Here is a 12,500-nt window from a genome sequence, read left to right on the forward strand (position 1 = left end):
GGTTGGCTATGTGCCCATCCTGTGGTACTGTCAGCACCTGGTTTCTCTACTGAATGGAAGAGATTTGTATATGTGTTTGTCTGTACTGTGCACATACATTTATGCACTCATGAGTAAGAGAGACAGAGAGGAGAGAGGGAGGGAGAGAGAGAGAGAGAGAGAGAGAGAGAGAGAGAGGGAAATGTAGGGGTCTGGGGGAAGATTTATGCATGTATTTATGTGAGTGTGTTTGGTGAGTGCACACGCATGGGTAAGAGAAAGTGCAGGGCAGATTTATGTCTCTGTATGTGTGTGTGTGTGTGTGTGTGTGTGTGTGTGTGTGTGTGTGTGTGTGTGTGTGTGTGTGTCTGTGTGTATGTGTATGTCTGTGTGTGTGTGTGTGTGTGTGTGTGTGTGTGTCTGTGTCTGTGTGTGTGTGTGTGTGTGTGTGTGTGTGTGTGTGTGTGCGTGTGTTTGTGTGTTTGTGCATAGAGCTCCATCGCACATGCATCAAGATCATGTCCTAATGAAAAGAAGGAAGGTACTAGGGCTGTGGGACAATGAGGAGAACTCAAACTGCATTCTTTTCCTCTGCCATGTGTTACTCCTTAAGGGCTCACGATGGACAATCCATTCCACAGAGAATCTGTCTGTCTAAATCATTGTGTGTGTGTGTGTGTGTGTGTGTGTGTGTGTGTGTGTGTGTGTTAATAAGGGAGAGAGAGAAAGAGAGAGAAAGAGTATGTGTGTGTATGCGTTAGTGATGTAACAATGCACCGTAAATCACCTAAAAACGATACACACGTGTGAAAATTACAACCGGTTGAGAAAAAAATGAATTGTGATGCAACTACGTTGTCCACAAAATAGATAGATAAATAAAACTTTTTCATTATCCCCCCGTCAGACAACTTAGCTAACATATTTCTTGCAGGAAACAGCGACTGCAGCTTATTCAGCCAAACAAATCGTGAGAAAACCACATCGTCAAAAAATCGTGAATCGCATCAAATCATGAGTTGAGCGTATTGTGGCATCCCTAGTATGCGTCGCTACTTGTGTTACATTCCCGCAAACTGAATTACTGTGTGTGTGTGTGTTTGTGTGTGTGTGTGTGTGTGTGAATGTGTTTGTGTGGGTACAGATTCATTAGCATTGGTTCTGTTTACCACATGCAAGCATTTTATGTAGATTGGCAGTGTGGACGTGTGCATGTCCATGTACATGCACACATGACATAGTGTCTCTTCTCCTCTCCTCTCCTCCTTTCCTCCTCTCCTCTCCTTTCCACTCCTCCTTTCCTTTCCTCCTCTGAGACGCTCATTGTGTGTCTTGTCCATCTGGGGACAGTCCTGTAACAGCGTGCCTTTGTGTGCTGATGGCTCACCGCATGGAGGGGAAAGCCACAGCGCTGTCCACATGCATGTCGTCATGCACGTGAAAACCCTGCACGGGCCTGACATTCGTCTCTTAACAATGATGCGTCTGTGCTCAGAGACCGTCCAATCCAGCCCAGTGGATGCTCAGGTACCGGGCACAGGCAGCACAGACGGCATAGGAGGAGTCCGTTCAGTACTGATGTAGTGAACGCTCTTTTGGGGGAAACAGCTGCATGTCTTTATACGGCAAAAATAGAGGGAGAGAGAGAGACAGAGGGGAAGGATGAGAGGAAGGTCATGAGAGACAGAGCAAGAGTGCATGAGAGAGAAAGTGAGAGAAGGAGTGTGTGAGAGAGAAAGTGAGAGAAGGAGTGTGTGAGAGAGAAAGTGTGATGAAAAGGGAGGAATCCATCCCATCTCCTGCAGTGCTGCCTGCGTATAAATCACATACTGTATAGAAAGCTGTGGAGCCTGTGCTCCCTTACTGCATTGTTTGCGTTGCTATGACGTGCTAGTTTGTAGCATGTAGAGACAGCAGGAGACCTTTCCCATTCAAGATGGCTGATAACCACAGCTCCCTTTTCTATCCCTTTTCTATGTCCCTTAACCACCCCCCCCCCACACACACACACACACACATGCACACACACACACACACACACACACACATTTTTTCCTGTTCCTCAGCCTTGTCTCCTCCCTCCCTCCCTCTCTTTCCCTTCCTCTTGATCCTGAAGTTCGTTGCTGGAGATTGGTTGGAGGGGCCTGATGAGTGGGCTTATACCTGTGGGGGTTCGTCATTAAATCCATCCTCACCAACGGCAGTGTGCCGTCTCTGAGTCACGCCTGCAGTTGCCTCTACAGTATGTGTGTGTGTGTGTGTGTGTGTGTTTGTGTGTGTGGGGCACAGTATTTCAGGAAGCGCACCGTGTTTGGACAGCTTTTTAATAAAGGGGGATATGAGTTTGGCTTAAGTGCTTTATTTTTATTAAACAGCCCTGACACTCCGCTAATGTGCCCTCCTCAAATATTTATGGGGGAGGGAGCTCTCTGGCGAGGGGTCTTAAAGTCTGTGGAATAGCAGTGAGAGTTTGCGCACGCTGCTCTATCAGTAGGCCAGGGACATTCCAACGCCACAAACAAGCAGTATTGTACTGTATTTAAATAAAAGTAGTTTAGCATCCATTTTGATAGCTTTGGTTTAACGTAACACTTACCACATTTCTGAGAGTTTCATCCACAAAAGCGTTTCACCAAGCCATGTGTAGAGTGTATAGAAACCAAGTAGCCACATCTGGAGAAAATTAAAGTCTGTATTCTCCTCAACTTGAGTGTGACATAAGTGAGTTACAGTCCACAGATTGGCCATAAAACAATTTACAAGGCAATGGTGGATACCAAATTGTGTAGTAGCATGCTGTAAAAGAGCTTTTTATCAGGCCAGAATGTGTCACTATTGATGAATGTTGTAGAATTAGGACTTTGCTTTGGCTGTTTTCACCAGAGTGCCCAAATTAGCTCTGTGGGTATACAGTAAGCAGAAGCTAAATGTGAATACATGGACTGCTAGAATTTCCCTTTAAATGTAACTAGACTATGGCACCTCATAGAGCCTAAATCATATCTACGGCATGTGCCCTGCTATTAAATGCTTTCTGATTCTGGGTGTGTGTTTATGCTTTGAAATGGAGAGAGAATGAGAGGCATGGCTGGATGGGATTAGTTTGGGGGGTTTAGGAGAACACAGACAGCAGAGAAATCCCTTTATATATGTGTGTGTGTGTGTGTGTGTGTGTGTGTGTGTGTGTGTGTGTGTAGTCACATGCACAGCACATCTGTGTGTGAAGAATACATGTTGTACGTGCACTGTGCTGTATGTCTGTATATCTGTGCCTATGTTTTTTTGTGTGTGTGTGTGTGTTTATGTGTGCTTGTGTGTGTGTGTGTGTGTGTCTCATACTGTGAGTCACTCTGCTCTGATGCGATGAGAGCGGACGCCCCCCACCTCCTCCATATCGCGCCCTCACCAGCCTAACAGTACTCCTCTTCCTGTCTCCTCTCTGCATCCCTCTCTCCTCATACCTCTACCCTCTATTCACTCCTCATCCCTCTCTCTCTTTTTCCCCCTGTCTCCTGATCCCCTCCCCTCTCTTCTCTCTCCTCTAGTCATGATCACTTTCTCCTCTGTCTCTCTTCTTCTCTCCTGGATCCTCTCTCTCCTCTTTCTTTTCTTTTGATCCCCTTCTCCATTCCCTTTTGATCCCTCTCTCCTCTCCTCTTTCTACAGTCTCCTCTCTCCACTCTCCAACATCCCCCCACCCACTCCTACCCCCACCCCACATCACTCCTCTAAGAGCCGCATAGAAGTCACACGTGTCAACCAGCCCGCTGTTGCCAGCTACCTAAATCATATTATCTTTAAGTGGGTACCTTCATGTTTACACTGCAGAGTGAAAGAGAGAGAATGAGAGAGAGAGAGAGAGAGGATGGAGTCAGAGGCTGTTGAGAGAGGTAAGCAGGAAATATGAGAGAGAGAGAGAGAGAGAGAGAGAGAGAGAGAGAGAGAGAGAGAGAGAGAGAGAGAGAGAGGATACAGTGGCAGACCAGCTGTTTATGCATCAGCAGAATTCTGGCTGCATGTTATGAAGAGGAGGGGGTGGGGAAGATTTACTGCAATAAAATACACAATCAGATATGATGGGTCAGCCATGCAGGCTGTTGCCATGGAGATGCGTGAGAGGAAGGCCTCCAGTTTTGGTTCAACTTTCTGCAGATCAGTGACCTACTGTGCTGGAGTTTCCCTCCATCACACACACACACACACACACACACACACACACACACACACACACACGCACACACACACACACACACACACACACACACACACACACACACACACACACACACACACACATACACACACACACACACACACACACACACACACACACACACACACACACACACACACACACGCACACTCACGTACATGTACACATACAAATACACATACAATATAAACATATACAGTACACATACAAACAAAAGTACACAGAAAGGTATGGACATTCCTGTAGATGTATGTAAACACACACACACACTCACAGAGCACAATTTACCAGAGGCTGTGTGGTTGTGCTCTGTGTGACTGTGTGCTATAAACAGCACTAAGCTGAGGTTCCAGCAGCCACTCCAAACAGTCCCCTGTGTTGTGTCATGTCTGGAACATTGTGTCCTCTCTCAAGTGTGTGCACTTGTGCAGCTGCCTATAACCAAGTACTCTCTAAGCACAGTGAACTTGCTGTGTGTGTTTGTGTTTGTGTTTGTTTGTGTGTGTGTGTGTGTGTGTGTGTGTGTGTGTGTGTGTGTGTGTGTGTGTGTGTGTGTGTGTGTGTGTGTGTGTGTGTGTGTGTGTGAATGTATGTGTGTCTGTGTGTGTGTGTGTGTGTGTGTGTGTGAGGAGTGTGTGTGTGTGTGAGAGAGTCAGTGGTGTCATCTGTTGGTTGTACGTGCATGTGGTATGTGTGTGTATGTATGTGTGTTGTATGGATGTGTGTCTGTGTGTGTTTTCAGTGTTTTACAGCCCACGCTCTTGACAGGAAGTTTTATAGGCCTTAAATCAGATTAAATCTCAGCTTTCCCAAAATGGGACATCTGGCCCTGTATCCCCACGATCAGTGTGTGTGTGTGTGTGTGTGTGTGTGTGTGTGTGTGTATGTGTGTGTGTGTGTGTGTGTGTGTGTGTGTAGATTGGCCATGCAACATTGGTCAGAATTTGCCTCCTTCGTGGATCATTAGCACAGAGTATATCTAGCCCCCACTGTTTTGCGACTGCTTTTAATAACTCATCACAATAGGGACCCTGTGGATGAGACTTGCTGAAATGACTTGCAGAATTATTTCCTTCGAGCTGAATACAAAGTGCAACTTAGAGAAATATTGTGGTGCTGTTCATTTTCGTGTGTATGAGTCTATCTGTATCTGTATTCTCTCACTCTCCTTTTCCCTCTTTCTGTCTTCTACCATGAAGTGCCTATTTGATTCATTTGGGCGTATTGCAGTGAATACATGCATGGAGTATGAAACAAAAACTTTAGTCACCATGCCAAGGACAGTTCAGCTCCAATAAATACATAAATATCAACCGGAAGGAAGACAGGGGAAAAAAGGCAAAGAAAAGCCGATTTAGGCTGGCACTCTGGCCCATTTTGGCCATGTTGTTTCAAAAGCTGTGCATGCGCTCACTCAGGCAGCATCAGGAGAGACCCACTGCAGTGAGCCGCTGGGTTTCTGTTCTGCTATGAATCATTTAGGTGCCTCTGCCTGCTTAAACAGCAGGAGTAAACAGACTTCAAACAAGTCAGAGCAGCACATATCGCTCAGTGTCAGATAAGTAGAAGGGAAGAGAGAAAAGGAGAGAAAGATAGATAGAGATGGAGAGAGAGAGAGAGAGAGAGAGAGCGAGAGAGGGAGGGATTAGGTATTCTCACAGCTCTGTCTGTTCAATTTTTAGCTGATTACGGTGAAAAGTCGATATCATTTGTGTGAAAATCTCTGGGCGTTGCGCCTCACGCGAGCAGTGCGGTGACCAGCTGCACTGTTTGTCTGTCTCCTCTAGGTGGCGCCCCCCTGAGTGAGCTCTCGTGGCCGTCCTCTCTGGCCGTGGTGGCCGTCTCCTTCTCCGGCCTCTTCACCTTCGTCTTCCTCATGCTGGCCTGCCTGTGCTGTAAGAAGGGGGACATCAACTTCAAGGTGAGGCGCTCTCCCCACCCACCCCAGACCTCACCAGGACAAACCCAACCCATCCTCATGCTGCCTGCATCGGCACAGTTGCAGTCCCATCCAACCCATTCACATACATGCTATGTAGAGCAGCTTAGTTTATATTAGGGGTGTAACGGTACACAAAAATCATGATTCGGTATGTACTTCGGTGTTGAAGTCACGATTTGGTTAATTTTCAGTACAGTAAGCTTAACATTCACTGACAATATTGCTGATGCTATTTTGAAAAGGTGTCAAATGTTTGGTATGAATGAACAAAACTGACAAATGGTCTGCCACTTAATATGTTTGTGTGGGAACTTAAATTTGAAACATGGTCCGCATGCAAAAAAAGCCTTGATTACTGTTTGATGATGTTTGATTACTGCATTCAGTACACATCTGTGTGTAGGCCTAACTTTACACCCCTAGTTTATATGTGCTGGATTGTCTGTTTTGTGAGCTTGCTTCTGTTCATTTGTTGTGCTGTACTGGCATACACATGAAAGCTTTGATAAAACCAAAGATTAGCGCAACAACAGAACCCACATTGGACTAGAGGCACATCAAGATAATTGCCTCATATCGGTCAGTGCACAACATTTTGAAGTTGGGCTGGTAATGATGAGCTGAACTGGTTCTGGAACTGGAACCGGTTTTCCTGATTAAATGTGGATTACAGCTATATTTGTTAGTGTAAGAGAGAAAGAGGAGATTGGGAAGCAGTGGTTATTATTGTACTGTACAACTGAAAAAAGATACCCATTGTGAGCACTCCTCAATGACAGCAGTGCAACTCTCTAACATCTGAAGAGCTGGTATGATGGAAAGCTTTTTATTTGAGGCAGTCAAATCTTTCACCAGTAACTTTTGGAACGGAGGGATACCTAGAAGTTTGAGTTGTCATTTTACAGACTAGGGCTCAGACATAGTACTGTGAGGGAAGCACATTCTCATCCTCCCAGAGATCCTATAGCATTTCTCATGCTTAAGAATATTTGTAAGAATGTTGAGAATGTGTGGAAATGACTAAGCTTTCACTTCATTATGTAAACAGCACTAATCACTGCTCATCACCGCACGTCACTGCCCTCTAACGCAATTTGCGGTTTCTATAGCTGAACGGTGTAATTCAACCACAAGCACAGTTGAATGGAGTTCACCTATGGCAATATTAAAAAGAATAAAACGTTTAGCGATCATACATGATAATAAGATGTCAAGAAGCAGCAACATAATGCAGAGCAGTACTGTAGATCTACTCCACTTTTTAAAAAATACTCAAACTATTTACTGCACATAAGCTATAACAGACTTAATACCCTAGTCCAGCAGATTGGGAAGTGGATGTTGTGAAAGTGAAAGTATGATATTAGAAAGGCAAGCAAAAGTTAAGGTTGCTTTTGACATAGTACAATGAAGAAAAACTGGTGCTCTGAATACTGATTCTATTGTCTCTTAAAGTTTCTCTAATTGACACATTTAACCACAATTTGGATTACACCTGCTTTTAAAAGACGGAAATTTTTCACCGCAAAACAGACATGCGCTGTTTTCATACATATGACGGAATACTTAATCAATCGCTACATTTACACTTCTCCTCCCATGATTTGGCGCAATACTAAGTAAGAAAAGCACAGTTCGCCATTCTACGCTTCATTGGCAGGCAAAACACACTTTCATCCCCGTGAGGTGTGTTTTGTACATAAGATGCGAGACAAAAACAGGCTGTAATTTGGCAGTAATTCTTATTACATCAGGCCCTGACAGTTTAGTGATTATTTGAATAGAGTATGAATTGAGAGAGATTTTCTACTGACACTAATGTAGATTTAGCCAGGCACAGTTTGTAATGAGTCTGATCTGTATGGAGAACGTTCCAGTTCCCATAAATGTTCAATAGTCAATAGCATTTGAGTGAATGTCGCAGAAAAGAACTGCTTTGCCTCGTTGCTTTGCCAACTTTCTCCCTAAACTAATGACGGGCTTTATTCAATCAAACACTGGATGAAACTCTGCCGCACAGTCCATCCACCAAACCTTGAAGCTGTGCCAAGGCAGAGTTTGCTTACGCATCTTCAAGTAGCCTTCCTTCTTGATTTCAAATGCCCGGTATCCTGGAAGGACCCCACTTCACATGCGTAGTGTAGAATTCATTTGATAAAAACAGGGGGTCAAGATGCCCAGATGAGGATCTGTGCTGGACTGAAAGAGATGTCTAGATTCAGAAAATAAAAGTTTTACCATGTATTGGTTCTACTTTCCACAAAGGTAATTTTACTAATTATCCTATATCTGTTATGTCAATTAGAATCAGTGAATTTTATTGAATTTAGTGAATGGTTAGAATAGATATGTAAAAGGACTTTTGCTTTCTGAAGCTTTTATACTTACTTTTACCTGCATAAATGTGTAATCTGAAGAAATCTGTAATCTATGCGAGAATCTTCCATAGACTACATGCTGCATTTTACATTTGACATTTTTTTAAAAATATGAATGAAAGTGTATGTGACATATGACTGAATACACAAACAAACAACCAAGCAAACAAACAAACAAGAGGTACAGACATCTCTGTGTGGTAGATGAACAGTGGCATCCTGGCAGGCTGGTGCGTTTGGGAGGGTTTAGCGATGGCCCTGTGCGGCAGCAGCTTGCAGTAATCAGGAGGCGGAGCTTGAGCTGCTGATAGCCGAGCTGCGCCGTGCTGAGCTGCGTCACCCTCCGTCAGGGGTGGAGGCGAGGATTAGAGGGTGTCAGGACGCAGCGCACAGGAAGCCAGTTGTGAAGTTGTTGTTATTGTTATGACTTGGGTGCGTGTGTATGTGTTTGTGTATGTGTGTTTGTGTTTGTGTGTGTTTGTGTGTGTGTCTGTGTGTGTGTGTGTTTGTGTATGTGTGTTTGTGTTTGTGTGTGTGTTTGTGTGTGTTTGTGTGTGTGTCTGTGTGTGTGTGTGTGTTTGTGTGATGTTTATCATTAGTACGATTTGCATAAGAGAGATTGGGAGAGAGAGAGAGGGAGTGTGTGTGTGTGTGTGTGTGTGTGTTTGTGTTTCAGAAAGTGCATGTGTGTGAGAGAGAAGGCTGACTGGCCTTGACAACAGGAGGTGCCTGGTACACGTGGCCTGTTTTTTGGTGCGCGCACACACACACACGCACGCAAGCACACACACGCACGCACGCAAGCACACACACACACACACACACACACACACACACACACACACACACACACACACACACACACACACTCTGCCTCTTCAACCGTAACTCTTGACAACAAACAATTAATTTAGAAAGAGATGCTATCAGGATGCAGCACTGGCCTGGCCCTGCTTCTCTGCCAGTCCAGTCCACACAGGCATCCCTAATGCTCTTTGTCTGTCAACAGAATGGGAGAGGAAACTGTTCCTGTGAGAGAGTGAAGTGTGTGTATGTGTGTTTGTGTGTGTGTGTGTGTGTGTGTGTGAGTGGGGGGGTGGGGGGTGGGGGGGGGGGTTGCTGAGCTTATTCTGTTAGTTAGCTTTTTACCATTGCCATCCTTACAGTTTTCTCTCTCTCTCTCTCTTTCTCTCTCTATCTCTCTATCTCACTCTCTCTATCACTGTATATGTGTGTGTGGTTGGTATTGAATGTGTGGGCAAAACAAAAGTTCATTAAAGAGGATTATGATGTTTCGGAGTGTGCTTCTGGAAACGCCTGTATCGATTAACATAAGGGCGCAGAGGAGAAGATGAAAGCCAGTGATGTCATTAGGACAAAATGTCTGCAAGTTCTTCTGCCAGGGGTCGGGGGACATGCTCTCTCTCTCTCTCTCTCTCTCTCTCTCTCTCTCTCTCTCTCTCTTCTTAGGTAATTCCACAGAAAGATCTAGAAGAAGACTATGGTGCCTAAGACATAGAGACAGGAGCCATAGAAATGATCAGAAACACAGTAAAATATACCATGATTACACAAAAAATATATCATGGCAAACATATCACTGAATTGGCTATACACTGAATTTATAAACAATTTCACATTTGTATTTAGAATAGAAGGAATTATAAAGATGAATTAACACAGAATACAGTATATAGGCCATAACAACTGGTGCATATTGCTAGCTGCAGGCTAAGTACTGTCAACTGAGGCACAGGAAAATGAGGTTCACCTTATGATTCCCCCTGTAGAGATCTCTGTGATGAGACTGTCTGCTTGGTGAATGCAGCTTCAAACACACTGGAGCTCTTAGCCTGGTTATAGATACTGTCTGGAGCACAAGGTTTGTGGCACCAGTTTCTCTGGTGGTTGGGAAATAAACATATTTTGATTTGAAGTACATCTTACTCTTTAAATTAATAAAAGCGATATAACTCAGTTTTTTCTCAGTTGCTTTGGTGCATTTCTCAGATCAGAGTTGAAATTCGTAAAACATTTGCAAGAGATGAAATCTGCAGTGTTAAGAAGGTGAAGATAAATATCAAGTGGATTCCGGTTTTATTAAGTGCACCTTAGCAATCGAGAAAAAACTACTGTTGCTGCTGTTGCTAATGATACTTCATCTAATGTTGAACAAGTTGTTATATGTAATCTGTATAAGTATAATTTTGCCATGTCTATAATTTTGTTTGTAAAGAACCACTGTAATGTAGCCTGTGTAACCGCAAACCACTTCTCAAATCTCAATTGAGATTGAGAGTGGGTCTGGAAAGGCTTTATTGACTTGACTTTCCGGGGCATAACCAGCAGTGAAATAAAACTTAAATTGATGCAATACTTGAAAGTGCAGCAAACACATCTTTTTTGTAAATGCAGTTGTTTACTCAATTCCAAAGCCAATACACACTTCTACACTGTTGCCGTCAGTGCAGCTATTGGTTGGGTTGAATTTACTGCTCTGTCACATAAAGCTCGCCCCATGCCGGATAAGCGATTATGATTGGATCCTGGGTTTTTGGTGATTTGGAAACGGGTGTCAATGGGCTCCTTTCCAGATGAACCCGCAGAGCAAATTCAAATTTGCTGACAGGTTTTCTGGGTTCACCCAGGCTAGCTCTACTGTAAAGAAGTCAGGTCTTTTTTCCTTTATAACATGACTTACATAGTCTGGCAACAAACTGCACTACAACCAGTACTGTAAAAGTAATCTGTGATCTCATACAATCTCCAACATACAGTAATGTGTAAAGGGGCGTTCACACCCAGACCAATAACTATAAAGATAGCGATAACTATAATGACATTAGCGTCCACGCCAACGATAACAAAACAGACTGAGAAAATAAATAAATAATTGCGTATCTGGTCTCTCTGGTAGTCTATGGCTTTCTCACATCGGACACGTCACACATTTAGGCCAGTGCTTGACACTGTAGTATAGGTAGCAAGTAAATCAGGTCAGATTGTTTGAATTGTGAGTGTGATGGATGGCATGTTCCATGGTCCCTTACCAATGTAGGTTCCTATTGCTGAGCTGTGATTGCTGTAGCTCCACTGTTCTAACTGTCTGCTCACAGCAAGCTGCTGAGTGTGATACTGAGGGAGGTCATGTACCGATGATATCCAACCACAGAGTTTAAGATGGAGGTAAATGATTTGGATGCTTATTTACTGTAAGATGCAGCTTAGAGTGCTCCCATCAAAGAGGTCCTCACAGACTGGCCTGCTGTCATCCCACAGCAGAGGTGGTTTGGGAAATGGAGGAGAGTGCAGCCAAGCTCCTCAGAGCTCAAAGCTCAAAGCTCGAGGAGTTTTCACTGCCACTGAGAGCTGCGAGTGTGTGTGTGTGTGTGTGTGTGTGTGTGTGTGTGTGTGTGTGTGAGGGAGTGTGTGTGTGTGTGTGTGTGTGAGAGAGAGAGAAAGAGAGAGAGAGAATGTGTGTGTGTGTGTGTGTGTGTGTTTGTGTATGTGTGTGGAGGGTCGTTTAAAGTGTGGTCTCGCCGGGAGCCTGAGGAAGTGTTGACACATGGCCAAGGCCTCTCATTTACGCTGTTCCCAGGGAGAGGCAGGTGGCTCGGCTGAATGGAAAAACCAAACCAACGGGCTCCGCACTCTGAAATCCTTGGAGCTGCAGAGCTGCACACATGAATGGTTACACACCAGATACACACACACACACACACACACACAAAATCTGTTTTACTTGTCATATTCTACAGCAGACTGACTTAGTATTAATAACCCACTCATACATAAACACACAGCCAGGGTCACTACTCATACACACAAATGTACACGCACACACACATTCACATTCCAGCTTCCTGTGAAGATATGCTTGTTGTGGAAGTCACACCTCGTTATGAGGTCTGGCGCTCTTTCCCAGGCCACTGCACTAATAAAAACAAGGCAGTGTGGTGCAGCCTAGATAGATCTGTGGAGCATTTAG

General features: G+C 44.3%; 1 protein-coding gene across 1 annotated transcript in view; it reads left to right on the forward strand.

Annotated features, from left to right (window-relative positions):
• The window catches only part of aatka (apoptosis-associated tyrosine kinase a), a 39,587-nt gene that overhangs the window by 9,311 nt on the left and 17,776 nt on the right, over positions 1 to 12,500 (forward strand). Inside the window, exon 2 of the mRNA XM_076265474.1 lies at positions 5,980 to 6,113. Coding sequence (XP_076121589.1) covers positions 5,980 to 6,113 — 134 coding nt within the window. The remainder of the gene's footprint in view (positions 1 to 5,979; positions 6,114 to 12,500) is intronic.

The sequence above is a fragment of the Alosa pseudoharengus genome, unplaced genomic scaffold (assembly GCF_046254945.1).
Source record: "Alosa pseudoharengus isolate Yale_2024_CS ecotype anadromous, Long Island Sound unplaced genomic scaffold, YU_APseudo_1.1 YU_APseudo_1.1_scf_4, whole genome shotgun sequence".
Classification (NCBI taxonomy): Eukaryota; Metazoa; Chordata; class Actinopteri; order Clupeiformes; family Clupeidae; genus Alosa; species Alosa pseudoharengus.